Source organism: Camelina sativa, chromosome 17 (genome assembly GCF_030686135.1).
Source record: "Camelina sativa cultivar CO46 ecotype springtype chromosome 17, ASM3068613v1".
Lineage (NCBI taxonomy): Eukaryota > Viridiplantae > Streptophyta > Magnoliopsida > Brassicales > Brassicaceae > Camelina > Camelina sativa.
This window is the reverse complement of record NC_141896.1, coordinates 34187674-34210809: the sequence shown is the minus strand read 5'-3', so window position 1 is coordinate 34210809 and position 23136 is coordinate 34187674. Positions and strand designations below refer to the sequence as shown.

At 32.9% G+C, this 23136-nt stretch overlaps 7 protein-coding genes across 7 annotated transcripts; 1 reads left to right on the top strand and 6 right to left on the bottom strand.

Moving 5' to 3' along the window:
* Nucleotides 1–976: 976 nt before the first annotated feature.
* LOC147924701 (uncharacterized) lies at nt 977–7512 on the bottom strand. The gene is made up of 11 exons (XM_087496901.1): nt 7206–7512; nt 6906–7118; nt 6192–6311; nt 5839–6108; nt 5309–5747; nt 4269–5215; nt 3582–4176; nt 2840–3492; nt 2450–2677; nt 1655–2314; nt 977–1554 (listed from the first exon to the last, which is right to left on the bottom strand). The coding sequence occupies exons 1-11, from the start codon at nt 7510–7512 to the stop codon at nt 977–979; spliced, it is 5010 nt and encodes a 1669-aa protein (XP_087353027.1).
* Nucleotides 7513–10262: 2750 nt separating this feature from the next.
* Nucleotides 10263–10977, bottom strand: LOC147924700 (uncharacterized). Its single transcript, XM_087496900.1, has 3 exons — nt 10843–10977; nt 10481–10748; nt 10263–10384 (listed from the first exon to the last, which is right to left on the bottom strand). Exons 1-3 carry the CDS (start codon nt 10975–10977, stop codon nt 10263–10265), a joined length of 525 nt encoding a protein of 174 aa, XP_087353026.1.
* A 522-nt stretch (nt 10978–11499) lies between these two features.
* Nucleotides 11500–12966, bottom strand: LOC147924699 (uncharacterized). The gene is made up of 6 exons (XM_087494057.1): nt 12766–12966; nt 12430–12700; nt 12211–12325; nt 11945–12087; nt 11778–11862; nt 11500–11681 (listed from the first exon to the last, which is right to left on the bottom strand). Exons 1-6 carry the CDS (start codon nt 12898–12900, stop codon nt 11600–11602), a joined length of 831 nt encoding a protein of 276 aa, XP_087350183.1. The 5' UTR covers nt 12901–12966; the 3' UTR covers nt 11500–11599.
* Nucleotides 12967–13760: 794 nt separating this feature from the next.
* Nucleotides 13761–14320, bottom strand: LOC147924698 (uncharacterized). Its single transcript, XM_087496899.1, has 2 exons — nt 14084–14320; nt 13761–13997 (listed from the first exon to the last, which is right to left on the bottom strand). Exons 1-2 carry the CDS (start codon nt 14318–14320, stop codon nt 13761–13763), a joined length of 474 nt encoding a protein of 157 aa, XP_087353025.1.
* A 522-nt stretch (nt 14321–14842) lies between these two features.
* LOC147924697 (uncharacterized) lies at nt 14843–16106 on the bottom strand. Its single transcript, XM_087496898.1, has 6 exons — nt 16053–16106; nt 15700–15964; nt 15522–15621; nt 15269–15393; nt 15074–15158; nt 14843–14990 (listed from the first exon to the last, which is right to left on the bottom strand). The coding sequence occupies exons 1-6, from the start codon at nt 16104–16106 to the stop codon at nt 14843–14845; spliced, it is 777 nt and encodes a 258-aa protein (XP_087353024.1).
* Nucleotides 16107–17090: 984 nt separating this feature from the next.
* Nucleotides 17091–20695, top strand: LOC104758195 (translation initiation factor eIF2B subunit delta). The gene is made up of 7 exons (XM_087495638.1): nt 17091–17819; nt 18517–18645; nt 18740–19086; nt 19223–19967; nt 20068–20167; nt 20251–20305; nt 20398–20695. Exons 1-7 carry the CDS (start codon nt 17276–17278, stop codon nt 20458–20460), a joined length of 1983 nt encoding a protein of 660 aa, XP_087351764.1. The 5' UTR covers nt 17091–17275; the 3' UTR covers nt 20461–20695.
* Nucleotides 20666–22166, bottom strand: LOC104758194 (uncharacterized). The gene is made up of 4 exons (XM_010481023.3): nt 21580–22166; nt 21351–21472; nt 21048–21236; nt 20666–20923 (listed from the first exon to the last, which is right to left on the bottom strand). The coding sequence occupies exons 1-4, from the start codon at nt 21808–21810 to the stop codon at nt 20803–20805; spliced, it is 663 nt and encodes a 220-aa protein (XP_010479325.2). The 5' UTR covers nt 21811–22166; the 3' UTR covers nt 20666–20802.
* Between the last annotated feature and the right edge of the window lie 970 nt (nt 22167–23136).

Sequence of the window (23136 nt, the reverse complement as noted above, 5' to 3'; positions counted from 1 at the left end):
CCTTGCTTCATTCGTAAGAGACGACAAACGCCGGATTGGAGAAATGCATACATTAGGTGTGCACGGGGTATCTACAAAATAAATATTGGTAGGAGGTGCATATCCAGAACCTTAGCAACATAAGAAATAATATGGATTAATGGAGTTAAATAATTATCTCTAATCTATAATTAAGAGGTACATACCTTGGAGGATTTTTCTTGAAGCCGATGGTGTTAGTTTATTGATTCTGATATCATTTTCATATGGTAACATCCTTTGTGATCGGTCTAAAGGAAAAGTAACACTTGTATTACTGTAACCTTTTTTTGTTAAATCCTTAAACAGACGAACGTATACAGAACTGATAGGGACTATATTATTAGATCCAATATTTTTAGGAGATGGATGAACAGGACCTGATAAACAGGACCTGATAATCCCGTGCTACAGCACGGGATTAAATTTTTTTAACCTTTTTCTTATCTGAGTTATGTAATCTATCTTATTATCGAAGTTAAAATAAAAACGTAATCGGTAATAAACTAATTCAGTCGCTTTATATAATCTCATACTTTGCATAATATAGCTGCTTACAAAATCAGACAGACAAAGAGTATATTGAATAGTAGATATGTTAGAGGGTATATATTGGACAATATCGGATAGTAGGTTCGTAATGGATTACGCAGAAAGCAATATCGGACTATAGTTTTGTTGGTTTGTGTTTTAAGATTCTAAACAATAATAATAATTTGTGTTTATGAATGTTTAATATCCAAAGTAAACAATAATAAAATAAAATAAAAATAATAGTAAGAGTAGAAATGACTCATATAGTCATGAAAGTACCATATTCCGTCATTAACCCATTCAACCATGTGTTGTATTTTCTCTGTAGGGCAAATTAGAATAAATATAGAGTTAGTAACATATATATTAATAAAACGAAATTATAATATACCTAGAATTTAGGGAGTAAGTACCATTCCATTTTCTAGTGAAGATTTTGGAAAACTTCTTTAAAAACAACATTGGTGGTCTTTGTTTGAGGTTTTCCCTCAGCATCTGTTATCAACATCTTCAATCCAGACTTTGATTTAACTCTTGACATTGCTACATATAACTGACCATGGGAGAAAACGGGTCTAGGCAAGTATATACCAACATTTTCCAGAGATTGACCTTGACTCTTATTGATAGTCATTGCAAAAGCAACTGACACTGGGAACTGTCTTCGGCGCATTTTGAAAGGCAACCTAGTATCTGATGGTGATATCAACATCCTAGGGATGAGAACTATCTTACCAACTCGCGTACCAGTTAAAATCCGAGCTTGCAAAACATGGTCCGCCATTTGGGTGATCTGCAGTCTTGTACCATTCATTAAACCACCATGCGGATCAATATTTCTCATTAACATAATCGGACAACCTATTTTCAAACGAAGCCTATGATAAGGTATACCCGAAACCTTAATGGTATTTAGAAAATCTGGTGAGTAAACTTTATTTTTCAGAGCACGTTTATCTTGAGGGTCAATTGAATCAGAACTTAGATAAATTCTTTCTTCAGCTGTAAAAATAAGAAAAAAAAAATCTAAATAAAATAATATGATGAATTAAGTGTGTATGATTACTAAAAATAACTAAAGGACGAATAAATATGAACTAACCGTTTAGACTTGATAACATGACATCATTGATAGAATTGACATCTTCATTCGTAGGGCAAAGAATAGCTCGTTCTTGGAAAAATTTAGGATCTTTTTGAGTGGCAAAGTTCTTTCCGTAAACAGCTTCAATGATTGACTCTAACGGAGAGGAACCCTCTGGAATAAGTAACTCTTGTGGGATATCTATTTCACACACACCATCATTAGGCTCATTAATTTTTCCTTCTCCAACTGCGAGTATCCATTTAGAAAACTCTTCTATCTCGCTGGCCTCTTGTTTACCAATGTCTTGAAGCAACCTCATATTCTTTGTCAATCTTAAAACTTTGCACTGATTCCATAAGTATGAAGAGTTTAATGATGCATTGACAATCGCTTCCCTTCCTGCGCCAACAATAACGGGAAGAATTTGTCTGAAATCACCTCCAAAAAGGACAACTTTTCCTCCGAACAATTTGTCTTCTTTACTCCTCATAATATCTTTCAAGCTTCTGTCTAATGTCTCAAAGCAGTATTTACTCATCATTGGAGCTTCATCCCATATGATTAACTTTGCTTCTTTAACCAACGCACCAAGTTCTGAGCTCCTTGACATGTTGCAAGTAGAAGTTTCATTTGGATTTAAAGGAAGGGCAAACCTAGAGTGAGCTGTTCTTCCTCCTTCCAGTAGTAGAGAGGCAATACCGCTAGATGCCGAATTGAGAACAATATGACCGTTTGATCTTATTGCAGCAGACAATACTTTCCACAAAAATGTTTTCCCTGTTCCTCCAAATCCATATAAAAAAAATACACCACCTTTGTCATTGATTACAGCTTCCATTATCTCATCATAGATCTTCTTCTGTTCTTCTGTTAGCATCTTTTTCCAACCATCATGTTTCTTTGCTAAATCCTCACGGTTGTAGTTGAGTTCATCCAGTATCAACTGATTAGGCAATGTTACATCTTCAAGAGATATGTGTGGCATAAGCTTGTATTTTTGCAATGAACATCCATTTCTTTTCATTAGCTTCTGTAACTCTCTTAGTAGCAATTTCTTTTTTTCCGTGTCTGACAAACAAAAGTCTAACGAAAACAATATTTACTCATATGGTTAGAGAAATGAAAATAAGCTATCATATATTTAATAAATAATATATAGTCAAATTATTGGTGGATATAGAAGTAAAAATATACCTGGACGTTGTCTCCTCTGTTTTTCTTTTCTCTCAATATCTTCTGAAAGGATTTTCCATGTTTCTTCCCATACAGTTTTAGGAGAAGTTAAACTTTCAGATATAAGCATTATCACAAAAAGTCTACGACAAAACTTTGATGAACACCAAAAATTAGCTTCCTTTATGCCTTCAATATACTCTTTGTCATCATCTAGCAAACCTAGAGCGAAGCATGCCTCTTTATAGGTTTTATAAAGAACACCTTTGACAGTTTTAATGTCGTTGAAACTGGTAGGACCTTTTTTGCTGTTTATGAGAATTCGAAGATGGTATGAATCTTCTAAATTATGTGGCACATAATTGATTCGCCCAATAGAGAAATCAGTTCTACCTCTCGGACGAAACTCTTTCTCCTTTTTATCATAGATGTATTTATTTGGAATCTGTTCATATGTAAACTTTCTTGCTTCCTCATCCCTTAGACACAACTCAAACCAAGCGGTAAACATCGTGTGATCAAGAGTTGGGCGATTTAATACGGTAGTTGGCTTGTCGCCATCTTTGTAGAAAACAGGTTGCTTTCCTTCCTCATGAAATGTAAGTTTGACAACAGGTGTTGTTCTATAGTGTATAGGATACTGATTCGTCCTCCAGAAAGCTTCACATGCGGAAACATATCTGCAAAATGGAAAAATTTCATATCATTCAATTCATTTGACGGGGTATCATCTTATAGAACTATTTAAACATGTTTTAGATAGATAAACCTGCAGTCAAAGAAATCTTGAACATCATCCTTTTTTTTGGATGAGTTAATATTGACACCGTCGGAGGTATACTCTGTTTCATCCTCTTCTTGACCTGCCTCAACAGATACAGTAACACGATCTTGACCTTTGTGCACATACTTAAATAAGTACTTGACCGATCCAGTTTGGTTACACCATTCCACGTTAATGTGAGCTCGGTACTTTAGAGAAAGTTTTCTGTTGTATGGGACGACATATGTATTGTCGCACTTGAAACCATTCTTCTCTATAAAACGACCATCATCCCTCCTCCTATAAATTGGATATCCATCTCTGTCTAAGTTTGTTGTATCAACAAACTCCTTAGGATAGAACTTTGAACATTTTCCTCCAACCATACACGGAGAGTTCATATTCGCACTTCCACAGGGACCATGAATCATACATTCTTTGACAACTTCGTAGAGTTCTGGATCTTCATCTTTATCTGGAATTTCAGCAGAAATTATCTTGTCAATATGATCGGCTGTTGGGAACTTATGTTTTTTATCCATCCAAACAATAATATGAGCATGAGGAAGACCTCTTTTCTGAAACTCAATCTGATAAATAGCTGCAAAACAGATTATGTTTATAAATTTAATCATTTTCAATTAAAAATGATTTAATATTTTAAAATTCAAGATTTTAGTGGAAGAGATTTACCTGAAACTGTTTTCCCCAATATATGTTTCTTAGTTAAATCATCCATAAACTTCTCTAGTTTCAGCTTAAAAATTCTGCAAATGATGTCCGGTCGATCATCAGCTTTCAAATTCCTCTGATTGACGAATCTTGTGATTTCTGGCCACTTAGCATTGCAAGTGAAGGTTATAAAAAGGTCTGGGAAACCGAAATGTTTACATGTAGCCATAGCATCCAAATAATTTTGCCTCATATAACTTGGTCCACCGGTGAAAGAAGGTGGAATAACAACTCTGTTACCACGATTTGTGAGATCATCTTCTCCTTCATCCGCTGCGAGCTGAATCTCCTCTATGTTTGAACTCCTTAATTTCTTCTGGTTTTTTTTTAGGTACCGGAGACGATTAGACTCAATCATAGTATACGTATCAACCAAGAACTGCTGAAATAAACGCTTAGACCGGAATAATATATGTTTCTCATCTTTCCTCTCGTGTAGCCTATACGCGTACCACTGCCTCATACTTATATCCTTTCGCTTCTTCTTCTTTGATCCTTTTTTAACCCTCTTTTTCAAACCCAATGTGTATCCATCTTCACCGAGTGGAAATAAAAGAGGATATTGCAAAGCAAGATAAGATATATGACACTCATGAATCCTTTTCAACTTACCAGATTGCATTTCAACCACTATATCACGCTTATTCATTTCGGTATGGAAATCTCCAGGTATCAATGCAGCAACTTCAGAAGCAGTAGGCAAATTATATTTGGTGCCATCTTTCTCACGTGTAGAGACGATTCGCATATGGAAATTTGCTTTTTCTTTTTCCAAAGCAAACCTATCTCTTGCATAACGAAAATGATGTACGTAAGGATTTATTTCATTCAACATCTTCTGCAGTTTTTCAACAATTTCCTTTTTGAACTTTCTCTTTTCAGATGGATTCTCATCATCTTTACCTTTACTGAAAATAGAGTTAGTATTAGAAAGGATCAAATACAGTAAATTAATTAAAAGAAAAACTATATTACCAATAATATTTTGGATATAGAATTACCTCATTATATTCATTCGGTTTGCTACTTCATTTTCAGTATCAACAATATATAACTGTTGAAACTTTGGATAGTCGCCAGGTTTTGGTTTCAAAGAACCCATTAGATGATAATTTTCGCCTTGCAGAGCAAACATAGAAGGACCTCGACCTTTCTTTACTGAACGATCAACTTTACCTCCTATAGAGGTAAATGAGAATATCATGTTATAAGCTCTGATATTTTCTCGGAAATGTTTGGCTAAGTCATCATCAGATGTTAATAACCACAAAAGCAAAGCTGGAGATTCTTTAAACGTAGGTAGTTGAATTTGTCCATGCATGCAGCATCCACTGTATATTGGTGTTTTTGTATTCTTCCTCCGATTTAATCTTTCACCATACCAGAAAATAGCACCACAATCCTTACATGTGTGGACAGGATCACCGTCATCTTCATAAGCTGAATTTATAAAAAAACAGTTTATTAATTATGTTTGAAAATCAGTATCCGATATATATATAGAAAAAAAAGAAAATTCTGATAACTATACCGTCTTTTGTGTTTTTCGTCTTCTGTTTCTCCTTCAAATTGATATTGTCCTTCACAGTTGAATTAGGTTTACCAAACACCTTTTGAATAGCCTCATCAAAAAGGTTTAGGAAATCATAACGACATTTAGCCTCTTTATGTTTATCTTCAATGGTTTGTGTAATCGGCTCTGAATCAGAGTCAGACTCAATAGCATCAGATGGGTCATGAGGTTCATCTTCTTGACTACTACAATCAAAGACTTGTTGTTCATATTCAGCTTCTGAATCATCTGTTATACAACATTAATTAGATATATATAATGAATTCAATAAATATTGAGTGAAAATTAGTAGAGACAATCCTGTACTATACCACTTTCAAAATCCTCAAGTTCCGAGTTCTCTTCTTGATCAGATGTGTTGTCTAAATCTCTGAATTTACTGATGGTATTGTTATCCTCAGAAGGATAAGTTGAAGAAACACATACTTTGCCTGCTTTTAAAAATAGGGGTTAGTAAAATAAACCCTTTTTCAAGATTTTGAGTAGAATAGATTACTATAATCACCCTAAATAATTTGTAAAAAAATTGTTTACCGAATCTAGTTTGTTGTTTTTTACTGATGTCGTGGCTTGGATCTATGATACTTGGTAGCAACGAATGAGTTGTATTTTGAGTATAGACATCCAAGGTAACTCCTTTATTCATATTGCCTGCTTGATTAGTATTTACAGAATCTCTGCTTGGAGTGTCAATGATTTCAGAGAAATTTGATCCATTTCCTGTATATATATTTTGCATAGGATAAGAATGTGTATTAGAACTAAATTATAAAGTATTCAGTGAATAACAAAAATATTATATGATTATACGTAAATATAACCTTTTGAATATGGACTAATCCTTGCTTCATTCGTAAGAGACGACAAACGCCGGATTGGAGAAATGCATACATTAGGTGTGCACGGGGTATCTACAAAATAAATATTGGTAGGAGGTGCATATCCAGAACCTTAGCAACATAAGAAATAATATGGATTAATGGAGTTAAATAATTATCTCTAATCTATAATTAAGAGGTACATACCTTGGAGGATTTTTCTTGAAGCCGATGGTGTTAGTTTATTGATTCTGATATCATTTTCATATGGTAACATCCTTTGTGATCGGTCTAAAGGAAAAGTAACACTTGTATTACTGTAACCTTTTTTTGTTAAATCCTTAAACAGACGAACGTATACAGAACTGATAGGGACTATATTATTAGATCCAATATTTTTAGGAGATGGATGAACAGGACCTGATAAACAATAAAAAAAATGATTTGAATTTATGTTATTAGATTATTATGTACAATCTATATTATATATAGTAAAGAGTTACATACCATGGAGTTCTTTTCTTGAAGTGGATGATGTTAAAGGAATTTTTGTCCCATTTTTTTCATGTGCTGACCTTCTCTGTGGCTGTTGTGTAGATTTGCTAACACTTTTATTATTTTCAGTGGTATTTGTAATATCCTTCAACACTGCACGAAATGCAGATTTAATAGGGACTATATTTTTAGATCCAATAAATGGTTGTGGTGGATTCTCCTTTTCAGAAGATGGAGTTATCCGAAATTTCTTCTCTAAGTTTGGAAATTGTGGAGATTTAGGAGTTTTGTTCTCACATTCATCTTTCCTGCGTTTCATAGTCACTGATTTAACAGTATGTTTAGAGAAACTGCGGATAGTTGAAACTATAATCAGCCCAAAAGTAGAGAATGAGAGGAAGAAAGATAATTTTGTTAGTTGTTGTGATTGCGTTTAATTACAATAGTAATTAAAAAGATATTTATTCCTAATTTAGTTTCTTTGATATAATTCCCCTATAATTTGGTTAATTAGTAAATTTTATAATCAATAGTGGAAAGTAATAAGTATAATGCATATATGCATTTCCTTATACAGTTAGATGTTTCGACGATTGAAATTGAATAAGTGGACTATAAAAACATGCCAAAGTTAATTATCTAAACAGAAGTAAAATACTGAGTACAACCAAAGTAAAGAACATAATACAAAAGTTAATACATAAAAAGGAAGATGCATATATTTCAATTATAAGAAACTACTTTATCCTTGATCTCTTTATGCAAATGTTCGATTGGCTTCATCATTCTGTCCCATCAGGTTCCTTATATAATACGACGCCGCAAATTCAGAGCTGGATATATGAACAACATATCTTTGAGCACAACATATTAAGAAGAAATTATAAATATTTATTAATAAAACTTACTTTGTTTTGTGATTTTCTAAGCCAGCAAAGTTTGGTTTTATGAAGATCCTGGATGAGCCAGTGCGATTGACAATGCATGGTTTTCCTATCATTGTTTCTATGTTCAATTAAATTTGATCATAGAATATAGTTGAGTAAAGTCTAAAATTGAGACATACCTCCAATAACACCAACATTCCAAAAACGTAAAACACAAAACACTGGTTCGGTTTTGTATGTGAGATGGCATCCTTTTAATCTCCAAGAATACATGAAATAGTCAGCATACAATCCTTTTGCACAACACATGAGTTTATCATTCCTATTATTTCCACAATTAAAAAAATATAACAAAAGTTATTATCTTCTTAGTATCTAAATATGATAATTGTAATTGATGTAGTAAAAATCAATAAAAACATATGGAGATAAAACAACACATAGTGTAAACTTTAAAACAAAAAATAGTACCTGCCATTGATGAGTGTAAATAGTACTTCATCATAACCGTTGGCACTACTATCGTTAGGTTTATGCTCCACATCGATTATACATCCACATTTGGTCAGATTTGTTATATATCAAACAATTTAGTCAGATTTGGTAACTTAAATATTCGTTTTTTAAGATTTTAACTAAATCACTAAATATTCCTTTTAAAATATTATCTGTTAAGATCAATCTCGGTAATTAAGGAAATATCCAAATTTTTGGTAATTAAAATTTATGATTTTCATTTAAATACCTTAAAAGAAAATGAAATAAGAGTGTTTGCCTATATCGAATGAGTTTGTTTGGGATCTTAAATAACTAATCTTGAATGAAATAATATACTGGATCCGAAAAATATTATTCTGGAATACAAACAGATCCGCGGGTTTTTTTCCTTTTTTTTTGTAATTTGTATTTTTGTAATATAGTTTTTTATTTTGATTTATTTTCTTTGTTTATATAGTGTTTATTTGTATATTTGGGATTATACAGTAAATTGGAAATCCTAATAGAGTAAGTAGTTTGTAAAATGTATTTTTTCATAGAAACAGACACACCACAATAGTAGATAGTAGTTTTGTAAGAGAATAGACACTCCGCAATATCGGATAGTAGTTTTGTAAGATGATAGATACACCCTGCTTCCATGGCTTAGTTTATAGTTTGATAAAAATACATGTTTTAACGGATTTAACTCAAAAAAAAATTTATATTTTAAATTTTTAAGAATTAAAATATTAATATTACTTAAATATTTTATAGACTTTAAATTTATTATAATATTTTAAACTTTCGACGGAGTTAAAATATTTATAATAATTTAACCATTCTATAAAAATTTAAATATTTAGAATATCTTAAACTTTTTTAAAAAATGTAAATATATTATAATATATTATAATATTTTTACTTTTTAAAAGTTTAAATATTCTCAAATATAGAACTAAATTAAACTGTTAAATTTGGATACCTGATAAATCAAGTTTCCTGCTCATTTGTACTCAAAACATTTTAGTCACATATTTATAGTGATTATGAACCATATTCCAAAATATTTAGTCGATGTGGGATATACAATACACTTTTCTGTAAATTAGTTTACAACTTTACATATATATAATTTCTGCGTTTTTAATTCTTTCTATCTATACTACTCACAATTAATTACTATAATTTCGTTAAGGAAATATTATAATATCGGAAATCAAACAATTTAGTCAGATTTGGTAACTTAAATATTCGTTTTTTAAGATTTTAACTGAATCACTAAATATTCCTTTTAAAATATTATCTGTTAAGATCAATCTCGGTAATTAAGGAAATATCCGAATTTTTGGTAATTAAAATTTATGATTTTCATTTAAATACCTTAAAAGAAAATGAAATAAGAGTGTTTGCCTATATCGAATGAGTTTGTTTGGGATCTTAAATAACTAATCTTGAATGAAATAATATACTGGATCCGAAAAATATTATTCTGGAATACAAACAGATCCGCGGGTTTTTTTCCTTCTGTAGTCGGATATTTTAGGATCCGCGTCCCGACCCGGCAATTTTTTAAGTGATCGACCAAGGGTATTTTCGTCATTTAAAGAAATCGAAACTATAGGTTAATTAGATTAAATTTTGTGATTCTCTAATCATTTTTAATGAAAAACCTACCAAAACCAAGTCATGGTCCATTTTTACTCTAGAGAGTACAATGATCACGGATTGAAAACCGTAAGATCCTCATAATCTCATTAGGAACCTCCACATTTGGATCATGTGCATGGATCATTGATTCGACATTGATCACTTCGCCCATGATGTCTGGTAGAAAACGGGAATATAGTTCTTAGATTAATATTACGGATCCTTCAAAATATAGTTAAGTTCAGATAACTTGTTAAAATATTTGAAACTTACCTAGTGGACGTTGTGTGACAGAATGAAATCCATCAAACACTCTGTCAATAGTTTGGAGTTCAAAGAAGTGATTGTTGGAAACAACTTCTGAATTTTCCACGATGGTGTCATTGGAGAAAATGATCTTATGATCATTATCAGTGTGCTTCAGACGTCTCTCATGGTAACACACCGAGAAATTGGAAACAATCTTCCAATCATTTTCAGCAATTTGATTGTTGAAAATTTGGAACAGTTCCGGAGAAATTGTTGTTTCAATTTTTTCACCCTATATTCAAAAATGTAACAATTAATGAAAAAACAAATTTTTTATATTTTCCCAAACAGTCATGAATTTACGAAGATAATGTATAGATACTTACGAAGACATCACAAAGGATTAGATGAATTGTGGAACCTTCCTCAGACTCCTTCCTCCATTTCCTCAAGATCTTAACTTGAATCTTCTGGCTTGATGTCCATGTGAGAAGATCCTTAACTCTATCATAAATAGCCATTTTGTGTGATCGGTGTTTTTTTTTTGTCAAGAATCGATAAAGATAATAGAAGGTAACTTCTAAAATGACAAATATTGGTACCTTTTATAGTCAATACACGTCGTTTATGAATCGTTACAACGATTTGTTAATATATTGACAACTTTTCTAGATTTATTAATTAAGAATAAATATTTATAATGCAAAATATATAATAACCGCTTATATTCTTTGATATCTTTTTAACAATATTCGTATACCCTTATTGGGAATATAAATATTACGTAATCATTACAGTTAGAGAAAACAAAAAAGGTAAACAATGGGAATCGAAATCTTACTGTTTCAAAAATGGCATGCATTGGTCTTAGATGTACCGTAAATTATGTTCAAATTTTTAATGGCATGCATATGTCAATCATGAATTATACTTTGACAAAAAAAATCTTTGAAATTGAAGGTATTATGCATAATTTGGTAAAAAGATATATTTGAACATAATTTCAAGATTTGAAAAGAGTAATTGGCATAATATCCGCAAATATAGGTCCAAAATCTAAATAACAAAGAGCTGAACTTATTCAAATAAAAAACAAATGAAAGTTTTTAACGAAATTAACAGTAAACTTGATCAATCTTAAGGTTACACCGAATCATTAGAATCACTCTCATCTTCTTCTGAGCCGTTATAATCTTCATCGTCTGATGATTCATGAAAACAAAGACTGCGAAAGATAAAGGAACACAATAGTTAAAACAGCTTATAGTAATGATTCCATATTAATAATCTGTCATAGTATAGATGTTATAGATGAACTTACAGTGCAGGATCTGTAGTGAATGGTCTTGCTTCGTTACCAAGTAAAAGTTTAGAACATCTTATTTGAGACATTAGACAACGGTGACCTTTAAAAAAAAAGTAAGTGACAAATCTTATATTTGATCTATTGGCTTATCTAGTACAAAATGCTAATATATTGCTTAGTACCTTCAAAGACAGAGATTCTCCAAAACATAAGCAGACACAATACTGGTTCACTGGCATAGGAAGGACTCGCAACATATTGTTCCCATTTTTCCCGAAATTCAGAACATGTATCACCGACGGCAATACATTGAATCTGTTCGTTACTTTACAATAAACAAATTAACAATGGACAACTTCAGTGGTTTCTTCTATGTATTATTTTCAATGGCAAATATAAATCAAATGAGGTAGTACTTCTTTAAAAAATTTATAAACTTTTAACTTACTTGATGTCAATTACAGTAAAGCGAAGAACATCTTTCAGACCATTGAATCCAACTTCATTTTCCAGAAAAACAATTTTACGCGGTAGATTTACTCTTACCACCGTTCCACACAAATCTGAAATTGATTGAAAAGAGCAAAGAAATTAAAAAAACTATGAATCTAAGGAAATAATGTTTTATTAAAACTGTAAGTTAAACAGTATATTTAAATAAAATTACCAACACAACAATTTCTCTCATCTTTTGCGGCATTTTCAACTGTTAGTGCATCTATTAGATGGAAAAAGTTGTCTGGACATCTAGGAGGGATTCCAGTGATGCGAGTTTGCCTAGTGATCAATATTTCAGAAGAATTGTTACAATTCCTGTAAATATTCCGATTTTCAATAACCTGGAACTTGTAAAGAAGAAACCATCGTCCTTCTTGCAACAAATCTATGTACTGATCAAAGTAAAGCTGACTTCGGAGTTTAGCTTGAATTCTTGTTCCCTAAAATATATAAAAACTAATTTCAGATTTAAATATTAAGAAGAAGGATATAAATGGATTGTTACCTTCTCATCAACCAAGATCAAACAAATGTAGGTAGGCTGCATTATGATTATTTCGGGTATCCAGAGCCTCAGTACTTTAACAGCAACACTCAACCTATCTGTTGATGGATTCAAATCCTCTATGTATGCAACCATTTTTTGGTTTGGTTCTTGATTATTTTGGAGAAAGAAGAAAGATGATGAAAGGTGAGAGGTTAGAATATTTTAGATAATAGATATATAGTAAATGTTTTATCGTGAATGAAGTTTGAAGTTGCAAAAAAAATTTGACAAAAAAATATATATATATATATATATATATCTAGAAAAGAGGAATATGAAAAGTGATTGGAAGTTACTTACAAATTTATGTCGGTTTTTTTTTTGTCAGTTCGAAATTGAAGTAATCAAGGCGAAGACTTTGAAAATAACAAAAAATTTATGTTTGGTGTATAATCCATACATGCAATGGTTAAATTTGATCGAAACTATACATTGTAATAGATTAATTCATATTTATATTGTACTAATACTAATTAGACAGTCTGCTTGAATTGCAGTTTTTACTAATCGCATGTACTGCAATAAAAATTAGAATCAGTATAAATTTCTTTTACATTTATAGATACATGATGAAACTGATGCTACTTCAAAGTAGATTTCATCATCATATACTCCATTGAAACTATGATTCTTAGAAGTCTAATTCATCATCAATGTCTCTGTTGAAAGAGATCCTTATTTTACTATATTGAAGATTTCTAAATTAAATAATTGAGTACAATATTCTAAAGTATAGAAAAAAACTAAACAGTCAAATATCTAGTAAAATAAATTAAGTTTTGAACAAATAAATTATAAACAATAAAAATACCATATAAATAACCAAAGCAAAATAATATTAAAAACTGAACCAAATAAATAACCAACAAAGTTTTAAAATAAGCATTTAAAAATGTTTTTTATTGTTCAAAGGAAAAATGTGAAAATAATTGGAAACCAAACGTGGAGTAGGACTATGTTTTTCCGTGATCAACATCTTCACAGCTAATGACTTCATTCAAATCCTTGGTAGGATAATCTCCTTTATCTTCGGTGAAATCAGTAGACTGATCGGAACATTTTTTCTTGCTTGTAGATGATTGATCAATGTTTGGGTCTGTGGCTTCTGTTTTGCGCTTCGACGAAGGAGTTGACCTGGTAGAATGATCAGTTTCATAAGGCTCAGTGCCATTAGTAATCATCAGTGATGCCTGCACGTAAAAAAGTATATACATTAGATGTTTCTGATAGCACTATATAGATATATAGAAACTATATTTAATAAAAAAAGGCAAACCTGTTCAGAGGTGAGACTAATTCTGTCAATAGTATTTTCAGATGCTTCATTACTAATTTCCATGAATTTATTGCCTTCCCAGACATTAGCAACCTTGTAACTATCATTAGCACCAGAAAGATTGTCCCCACCAATACATATCAGAAATTGAAAGGTCTTCCCACACACAGCCTTAATCTGATCAGGGATCAAAGTAGGATCCGTAATCTGCATATTCGATATTGTGAATGATTCCATATTTTGTTAAAAATCTAACCAAGGAATTTAAAAATATACCTCTTCAAATGAACCATTTAGGATTTCAGCTGCGGAAACACCAACAATTTTTGATGCCCAACTATCAAACATGAAAATTTTGGTTTCACCACTCTTGTCCCAAACGTGGACATGTAATTTGTACCTAAAGAGGAATTAATCATCTAATAGATAAACCAACAAATATTCATATTTCAAAATATATGACAAATAATTAGAAGACTTACTTAGGCTCAATCAACGTGGCCCACTCGTTACAGGTTTCACACCTCCACCTTGGTTTGCTTGGTTTCTTAACATCTTCCACTTTAATTGACAGGTCCTCTTTATCAACCTTCTTATTACACTTTCGACAGCTAATGTAGAACCAACCCCAATCTGTATCGATTGCTGAAATAGTACATGCGATTCTACATTTTCCTACCTATCAAAATAATATTACATCCTTAAGCTTATAACTCATACATTTTCCAAAATAGATTATGTTAATATATTGTTAGACTATTAATAAATGTAAAATACCTCTGTTTCAGCAAGTACGTCAGCAATCATTTGCAAAGGAAAGTCAAGACCACTCTTGGAGCCAGACGGGTTATAAACTCTCTTTCCACCAGAATTGGTAATTGTTAAAGCCAATTGATCCGCAGGAAGACTAAAATGAAAAAGAGGAATAGTAAATCATAATGAAACATATTGTTGATTAATAATTTCTCCTAATTAGCTATTTGAATTTACATGTTCTGAAAAGCCTCCATCTCTGGTAACTGAGGATTGATCATCAAGATAGAAGAATCGAAAGCATTCTCAATGTATCGTTTTTCTGAAATGAAATATAAATATGATACAGTAGTTAAATGTTTTCTAAAAATACTTTTGAAAAATATTCTGTGCCCTAGAAATTAAATGTATAAATATTATGCGTACTGTTACCTTTATAGCTGTTTTGTTTAACAAAGCGTAGGAAACACATAACCATTCCATCACTTGAATCATTGATAGCACGATCTAAAGCTTCAGCGTAGGTTTCCCATAGAGTACATGATAATCGTTTATCCCTAAATAAGAATTTTAACTGACATAGATTATATTAAAATAGTATAACGTATAAGCATGAAAATATATATATTATTTTTGTTATGAACAAAAAAAATCTAAAAATATATATTTAGATTTATAATATTACTCAGTGTCTCTTATCTCAAACTCAATTTTCTTCCTGGTAATGTTGTTACGACTTGTGATTTCTTCTAAACCTCCAGAACTGACTACTTGACCAATAACGTCTGTAAATATAAATAATAAAACTATTAATAAAATCATCTTTGTAAATTAGTAACAAAATATATGTATTATGAAATTACCTAGCAGGAGATTTTTGTCAAGATTTCCAGCAAGTATACTATCAAACGATGTGAATGATAGGTAATGATCATCAGATACATTTTCAGAAGGAATAATTGTGGTACCATATCTGGTACTAATCTTATACTTAATAAGAGAAGGACGCAAGTAGGATGTACAGAGATTCAAACCAAAAGTTGATATAACTTTCCAAGATCCAGGCTTCAATTCAGATTCAAACTTTTTGATATGATCCTTTCTGATAGAAGCTCCTATTTTGTCACCCTATATAAAACAAAAAAAAATACTCTTAGAATGAATTCACATTAATATATTAGAAAAAGAATAATAAATCTATACTTAAAATACATACTGTTTCGTCAGCGAGAATTAGTTCGAGTGATTCACCAAGTTTAGCGGTATTCATTTTCCAACTGTGGAGAATTTTGACTTGAATACGCCAAGCGTTTTTGTATGGTTTTAGGTCTTTCAAAGGAGTGTAAGATAGGGGTAGAGCCATCATTTTGTGTAACGAAGTAAAAATCGTTATTTTAGTATAATAATCCAATAGAAAGTTCTCAATATATTTATAGTTATAATTCATTGATTTAGGTTATCACTTATAAGTTAAGATTTGATATCAGGAATATACGCAAAATATATTTACTTGCTTGATTCGTTACAACTGATAAACGAATATTCCTTTGAAAATTTGATCGTAAAAGATTAGTTCATAATTGTAACATCGGAAATCAAGGAATTAAACAAAATATGGTAACTTGAATATTCGTTTTATAAGATTTTAACTGAATCAGAAAAATTTCCTTTTAAATTAATATTTGTTATGATATGTTTCGGTAATTAAGTAAATATTCAAATTCTTCGGTATTAAAATTTATGAAATCAGAGTGTTTGCCTATAACGAATGGGTTTGTTTGGGATCTTAATTAACTAATCTTGAATTAAATAATAAACTGGATCCGAAAAATATTATTCTCGAACACAAACAGATCCGGTGGTTATTTTCCTTCTATTGTCGGTTTTTTTAAGGATCCGCGTCCCGACCCGTTTTTTTTAAAGTAATCGACCGAGGGCATTTTCGTCATTTGTCAAAATCGAAACTATAGGTTAATTAGATTAAATTTTGTGATTCTCTAATCATTTTTAATGAAAAACCTACCAAAACCAAGTCATGGTCCATTTTTACTCTAGAGAGTACTTCTGCTTTAATAGTATAGATATATATATGTAAATATAGTGAAAATCTAGTTTTTTAACAAAACTGCAAAAGATTTGACATTTACTACCTCAAGAAAATAAATCAATAGAATTATCTTCATATCGTGTTTGGTTAATTACGTGTTGGCACGTTATAAAAATCTATTTTAATTCTTTCATGGTCAAACAATCTACAATTATTTTAATTTCCACTTGCAAAAATAAATAATATTGGTTTATCAATCAAAAAAAAAAAACCACCGTTTTGTTCAGTCCTTTGTGTATCGCTTCTCCTAATTAAACCCTAAAAAGATTCATCATCACATCATCATCTTCATCATCATCATCGTCTTCCAAACTTTGAGTAACGGTCTCTCCATGGATACTCGTCGCGGAGCTCTTGCTGTTCCTAAAGTCCGTCGAGTAGGTTTCTTCACACCAACCGAGCCGCCTCCAGAGTCATCACAACGACCGAATCGAAGCCAATCCGGTCCGGTTGAGGCAACAACGTCTTCCTCTCCTCTCTCCGATTCACCCTCCGGAAACTTAATCTCTCCGGTCTTAATTCCACCGTCGCGTCACCATTCTGACAATTTAACCGCTCGCGCTGCTGCTCCTGTACCCGTTCCTGGACCTGCCGCTTTTCGCCGATACTTAGCTCATGATCGGAGTCTTCAGGTCGGTAGTTACAATGCTCCGGATTCGCTCCTAGGAACATCACCACCTTCGAGTAACGGAGAGTTTTCTGAGGATTCGGTTTCTCTGTTTGGGTTCCAACGGAGCGATTCGACGAAATTATCGGCGAGTTTTCCTAATGGAGGATTCGATTTGACTTTAGCCGGTAGAGCTCCTCAGGAGCCTGAAACCAAAACTGCGACCGCGTCAGCTTCTGAAGGGAAGAAGAAGATCGCCGAAGTTTCTGGTATGTATACAAATCGATTTAAGGGTCTATTGAATAAATTGCGTGTAGCTCTTTGTATAGTTTATGTATTGAGTTTAGTGACCTTTATGATGTAACATTGGATGAGGCAGCCTGTAGTGCCGTAGGGACTAGGTAGAGGCCAGGAAATTAGGTGTAACTTGGCTATGTGTTTGATCCTCATGGAGAGGTTTAGGGAGTCTGGTTTGGATATATGCGACTTGATTTCCCTTTTTGCTTTTGGCATGACCGGTGCGAGTCCGGTTCAGGATTTGGTTGGATGACCATTCTCCGGCCAGGTTGATGATAGTTGTGGTTTTGTCTTGAGAAGGCAGAGATGACTATTCTCTGGCTCTGATGATGACCACACAAGTTTGTGTGGAGACTATTTGATGTTGAGTCTGGTTTGGATGCAAAGTCTGCTGAGGTATTCCTGCAAAGGTTGTTGATAGCTGGACTCTGAATTTGAGTCAGAGAGACGTGCTTTGAAGACAAATGAATCAGCTAGAAACATAGGGTCTTTAAGCTCCACTTCCAAACTAGACTTGCCTTTAGAATCAGAAGTTAAATACCTATTTTGTGTTTAGTATCAACTGTGACCATATGAAATGCTATGGATTTGAGTCGTTCAATTATTGCCGTGCACAGATGTTTCCTTCTAGGTTTGCATTTCGTTACTTACAGAAAGAATATCATGCAGGAAAGAGTGAATCTGTGACCACAAAACCCCAGAAGGAAAAGGAGCCAAAATCGATGAAAGATAAAACAACTAAAGCAGAAAGGCGAGCCATCCAAGAGGCACAACGGGCAGCAAAAGCTGCTGCAAAAGGTTCTTGTTTCGTTCAATATTTTTGCTGTGTTTTCCGTTTACATTAAAGTGACATGTAAAATCATCTGAATGCTTCCCTCTTGCTAATTTTTAGGCGAAGGAAAAAGACATGCAGATGAGTCTGGTAAAGCTAATCCTGGCAAGGCTGCTAAAAAGCCTCAACCAAAGAAAGAAAGACCTCTCGTCTCATCCTCTGTTTCTGAAAAGACAGCTGTAGCAGTAGAAAAAGAGAAGAGGATGGATGTCCCTCAGACACAAATGCAGTATGATGATAAAAGCCGAGTGGATAAAGCTAAGAGGCGTGCTGTGGTTGAACAGACCGAGACCAAGAACAAAGTTGAATTATTTCTCCATCTTCCTCAATACGAACGTGGCAATCAGCTTCCCAATTTAAGCTCCAATTTTTTCACACTTGATACCATACACCACGCAGTCTATAAGGTATAGCTATTTGTTTAGATGTGTGGCTGTGAAATGTTTGGATGTTAAGCTTTTGAACTGGGATCCATAAGAACTTGAAGTAAAGCCTAGTGGTTTATTTCTTCAAATGACATACACATGTATTTTGTTTATCTAGGTGGGATTGCAACATTTGGCTGGAGATATATCTGGGGACAATGCAAGATGCATTGCCATGCTCCAAGCATTTCAAGAAGCTATAAAAGATTACACTACACCTCCTATGAAAGATCTGACCATGGACTTGACAACCAAAATCAACGGTTATGTTTCATTCTTGATAGAATGTCGTCCACTCTCCATGAGCATGGGAAACGCAATCAGGTTCCTGAAGAACCAAATCAGAAAACTACCTGTAAACCTGTCAGAGCCAGAGGCAAAAGCTTCCCTGTGTTCGGACATTGGACGGTTCATAGATGAAAAGATAATTCTTGCAGGCAAGGTAATCGTACAACACGCCGTATCAAAAATCAGAGATGGAGAGGTTCTCCTCACATACGGATTCTCTTGTGTGGTTGAGATGATTCTCTTATACGCTCATGAGATTGGGAAAAAATTCCGTGTAGTGATTGTAGACGCACGCCCAAATCTTGAAGGGAAAAAGCTACTCCGCAGACTTGTGAGCCGTGGCCTCGACTGTACCTACACTCATATAAACGCCATTTCCTACATCATGCGTGAAGCGACACGAGTTTTTCTTGGGGCTTCATCAATCTTCTCGAATGGAACTCTCTACTCGAAAGTTGGTACAGCTTGCGTTGCAATGGTTGCAAACGCATTTAGTGTGCCTGTAATTGTGTGTTGTGAAGCATACAAGTTTCATGAAAGAGTCCTACTTGATTCAATCTGCTCCAATGAACTTGGTAATGTTTCACTCGCTCTTCTTTGTACCTCTTGTTGATTAGTCATTTGCTCGAAATCAGATTCTGAATAGAGATTTGCCTGTGCTGAAAATTTTTACAGGGGATCCTGAAGCCGTAGCCAACATACCATCATTTAGCACCAAAGCAAAGCAGTCAAAGATGATGGACAACAACAAAAACCTTCAGTTCCTGAATCTAATGTAAAGCTCTTTTTGAAGTGGTTTTGAAAATTCATCACAAAGCTTTATCTTAGTTTCTCTTAATCTTTCTTTTTTGGTTTCAGGTACGATTCAACACCTTCAGAATATATATCTATGATCGTTTCGGATTATGGAATGGTACGTATCACAAACATTACTGTGTTCTAAGTTTATTATTATGTCTCAATACAGTGTCTGATACATTTTGTTGCTGTGTGTGTGTAAATTAGATTCCTCCGACAAGCATCCCAGTGATTGTACGTGAATACAGGAGAGAAAACTTGTTGCTATAAAAGGGTAATGTGTTTAGAATATTAGCATACAACATATACAGAAGATACAGTTCACTGAGGAGAGAAAAGCTGAGTATTTAGCACAAATTATAATCATTCTTCTTTATATCTCTAATGATGAATTTTGCATTTTTACTTGAGATCACTCGAACCAAACTTTTGGACGAGGGTTTGAAAAATTGTTCATTGTTTAAGAATAATGTGATTGGAAATTTGGAATGACTTCTTTTTTTTTTTTGTATTCGATTAAAATTTGAATCTTTCACCAAAAAAAAAAAAATGATAAAAAATGAGAGTAAAGTTTTGCTTTTTCATTTTATGTCTCAAATAAATATAGTTAAACTATGAAACGAGACCGAACTGGTCTTTGGATCTCCTCCGGGGCCTTGATCTCCATAGTATCGCGTGAGGACTCGGACATAACCTGTACGGCACTTTAGGTGGTGTCGGAATCTCAGGAGCCCTGTTTCAGTCAAAGTTCCACTTTTTATTATTTATCAGAGTCAGTATGAAAATGTTTTATAATCAAAAATATTTTTTTAGTGAAAAACAGAATTGGAAACAAATAAAGAGGTTAGGAATCTTACTGTAATCCGGAAATTTCAATTTGGGAAAAGTCAAAATTAGTTAAACTATCTGAGTCTGATGTAGCTGTCCTCTGTGAGATCTTGTGTCCCTTAACCTTTGCCGGCTGTGAAAGTTCTGGTGAAGGTTGCTTTATAGCCATCACTTTGCAATCAAAATGTCTTGATACGTCAATCCCACTCATTGCCCATCTACGCATTTTATATAAAACCATATAAATACCAAATTACTGATTCGTGACTGTGGGGTTCAGAATCTTTAAATTATGACCCCGGCACTATTGAATCGATCACAAAGGTACCTACCTGTAAAGAAAGCTGTTCTGATGGAGACCAACGAGAAGCATAGAAGCACCAGTCTCTTTCACAACTTGAGCAATCATATTGCCATCATCGTCTCCTTCTCTCACGATGATCTCCGTATGCGTCTGTAAAATCACGATCACAAGGTTAAAAAAAAAAACAAAGCTAATAATAATTCATCAAGAAAATGGAGTGAACTCTCCGATCAAAGATTCATTTTTTCTCCACTCACGTTGAAGAAAGAGTCGCAGATTTCACGGAAAGAGAGTGCGAGATGGTATCCGTGACGGCGGAGATTACGCGCCGCCGTGAATTTCTTTTTACGCGACGGAGGAGGAGAGAAGACGTGGAGGAGGACTATGACGTCACCTTGACGGAGGAGGTTGTGTAGTGCCCATTGTAACGCCGTCCTCGCCGCTTCTTTGTCTTCTACGACCACCACGATCCTCCGTACATCTTCCATATATTTATGTATTTCTCTCTTTCTCTATTTTTCCTTTCTAAGAATTGGGTTTGGTTTAGGGTCGTAATTCTTGTGACTCACTCTCTCTCTCTCTCTCTGTCTCAATATGTGTGTATGTGTAAATAATAAAAAAAGTTGGAATTGTTTTTGTAGTTGGAGAATAAATTAAAGTGGGTCAAATGTGATATAGGGTATGAAATCATGGACCGTGTTTTTGTTATTTGGGATCGACTGTATGTATGTATGTATGTATTGTATTCCATCTTTACACTTTTAGGTATAGGACTTTCATTTTAGTCTTTTACCATATATTTTACATACAGTATATTAAACATGGGTTTCATAGTATACGATCTTAGAAATTATTGTTCTGATTAATAATTTGCTCTATGGAATAGTTTATTTGCAATTTTGTACAATCTTAAAATAAGTTTTATCATTTCATATCGACAAAATTTCATGTTAATGTTATTCCTAATGGAAATCATAATTAGTAAGATATATACATAGATACATTAAATGGAATTTCAAAAAGGCAAACATGAATTTTTATTGGTCGTGTCTAATAAAGTTGTTTCAATACAATATATCACAACTAGAAAAAAAAAAAAAAAAAAAACAATCAAAATCATTTATAATTGATACATTAATTTGAATATATTAATAGCCTAATAGGTGTAAACTGGTAAGGTAGATGAAGAAAAATCTTAATAACAATTAAGCTGTTGTGTTGAGCAATTACCATGTTTGGTAATGGTAGGACACAAATTTTCAACACCAATGAATATAATGTGTCAGTCAGTTTAACGAAAGAGAGTAACACGAATTAACAAAAAAACATTCGTGGGAATAAAAAGAATTTCAACAAAACCAAGGGGTCAAAATATAATAAACTGTATATAGTTTGTTAGTTTTTAATTATTAAGTCTAATATGAACAACGCGCTACGATCCAACCACGTGTCAAGTAACAGACTCAGTAAACTCAGAAAAGGTAACTAACGCACGAAAAATTCCGCGTCAGCAGCTGACAGAACCATATGACTTCCACATGTGTTTTTTTTTTTACACTAAACTAAAACTGTAATGAATACGAATCTAACCCAACCTGCCCATTCTCGTAACTATTCGTGTTTTTAAGGTAATAGTTAAACGTGAATTAATATTAAAAACTAAAATTGTAACTTGTAAGAACCACAAATCCGTAAAACTTGAGCCATGAATCCGGAGATGGTCCACATAAATTACTTTTATATAAATAGCAAAAGTATTCATGCATATATGCAATATACGAATTTTTATTTTTTATGTAAGGAAATAAAAAGAA

What these genes read in the sequence shown, in the direction of transcription:
- LOC147924701 (XM_087496901.1), bottom strand. Translation starts at nt 7,512, where the DNA reads ATGAAACGCAGGAAAGATGAATGTGAGAACAAAACTCCTAAATCTCCA. An exon ending in ACTTGAGGATTTTGAAAGTG is followed by an intron (nt 6,109 to 6,191) that starts GTATAGTACAGG and finishes GTTGTATAACAG; the next exon opens with ATGATTCAGAAGCTGAATAT. An exon ending in CATGTTATCAAGTCTAAACG is followed by an intron (nt 1,555 to 1,654) that starts GTTAGTTCATAT and finishes TTATTTTTACAG; the next exon opens with CTGAAGAAAGAATTTATCTA.
- LOC147924700 (XM_087496900.1), bottom strand. Translation starts at nt 10,977, where the DNA reads ATGGCTATTTATGATAGAGTTAAGGATCTTCTCACATGGACATCAAGC. An exon ending in TAATCCTTTGTGATGTCTTC is followed by an intron (nt 10,749 to 10,842) that starts GTAAGTATCTAT and finishes TTTTGAATATAG; the next exon opens with GGTGAAAAAATTGAAACAAC. An exon ending in TGTCACACAACGTCCACTAG is followed by an intron (nt 10,385 to 10,480) that starts GTAAGTTTCAAA and finishes GTTTTCTACCAG; the next exon opens with ACATCATGGGCGAAGTGATC.
- LOC147924699 (XM_087494057.1), bottom strand. Translation starts at nt 12,900, where the DNA reads ATGGTTGCATACATAGAGGATTTGAATCCATCAACAGATAGGTTGAGT. An exon ending in TTTACTGTAATTGACATCAA is followed by an intron (nt 12,088 to 12,210) that starts GTAAGTTAAAAG and finishes TTTATTGTAAAG; the next exon opens with TAACGAACAGATTCAATGTA. An exon ending in TTCACTACAGATCCTGCACT is followed by an intron (nt 11,682 to 11,777) that starts GTAAGTTCATCT and finishes TATCTTTCGCAG; the next exon opens with TCTTTGTTTTCATGAATCAT.
- LOC147924698 (XM_087496899.1), bottom strand. Translation starts at nt 14,320, where the DNA reads ATGGAATCATTCACAATATCGAATATGCAGATTACGGATCCTACTTTG. An exon ending in TTAGTCTCACCTCTGAACAG is followed by an intron (nt 13,998 to 14,083) that starts GTTTGCCTTTTT and finishes TTTTACGTGCAG; the next exon opens with GCATCACTGATGATTACTAA.
- LOC147924697 (XM_087496898.1), bottom strand. Translation starts at nt 16,106, where the DNA reads ATGAATACCGCTAAACTTGGTGAATCACTCGAACTAATTCTCGCTGAC. An exon ending in TTTGAGATAAGAGACACTGA is followed by an intron (nt 15,394 to 15,521) that starts GTAATATTATAA and finishes ATTCTTATTTAG; the next exon opens with GGATAAACGATTATCATGTA. An exon ending in ATGGAGGCTTTTCAGAACAT is followed by an intron (nt 14,991 to 15,073) that starts GTAAATTCAAAT and finishes TTTTCATTTTAG; the next exon opens with TCTTCCTGCGGATCAATTGG.
- LOC104758195 (XM_087495638.1), top strand. Translation starts at nt 17,276, where the DNA reads ATGGATACTCGTCGCGGAGCTCTTGCTGTTCCTAAAGTCCGTCGAGTA. An exon ending in AGCAAAAGCTGCTGCAAAAG is followed by an intron (nt 18,646 to 18,739) that starts GTTCTTGTTTCG and finishes GCTAATTTTTAG; the next exon opens with GCGAAGGAAAAAGACATGCA. An exon ending in AATCTGCTCCAATGAACTTG is followed by an intron (nt 19,968 to 20,067) that starts GTAATGTTTCAC and finishes AAATTTTTACAG; the next exon opens with GGGATCCTGAAGCCGTAGCC.
- LOC104758194 (XM_010481023.3), bottom strand. Translation starts at nt 21,810, where the DNA reads ATGGAAGATGTACGGAGGATCGTGGTGGTCGTAGAAGACAAAGAAGCG. An exon ending in TCTGCGACTCTTTCTTCAAC is followed by an intron (nt 21,473 to 21,579) that starts GTGAGTGGAGAA and finishes GTGATTTTACAG; the next exon opens with ACGCATACGGAGATCATCGT. An exon ending in ATTGAAATTTCCGGATTACA is followed by an intron (nt 20,924 to 21,047) that starts GTAAGATTCCTA and finishes TGACTGAAACAG; the next exon opens with GGCTCCTGAGATTCCGACAC.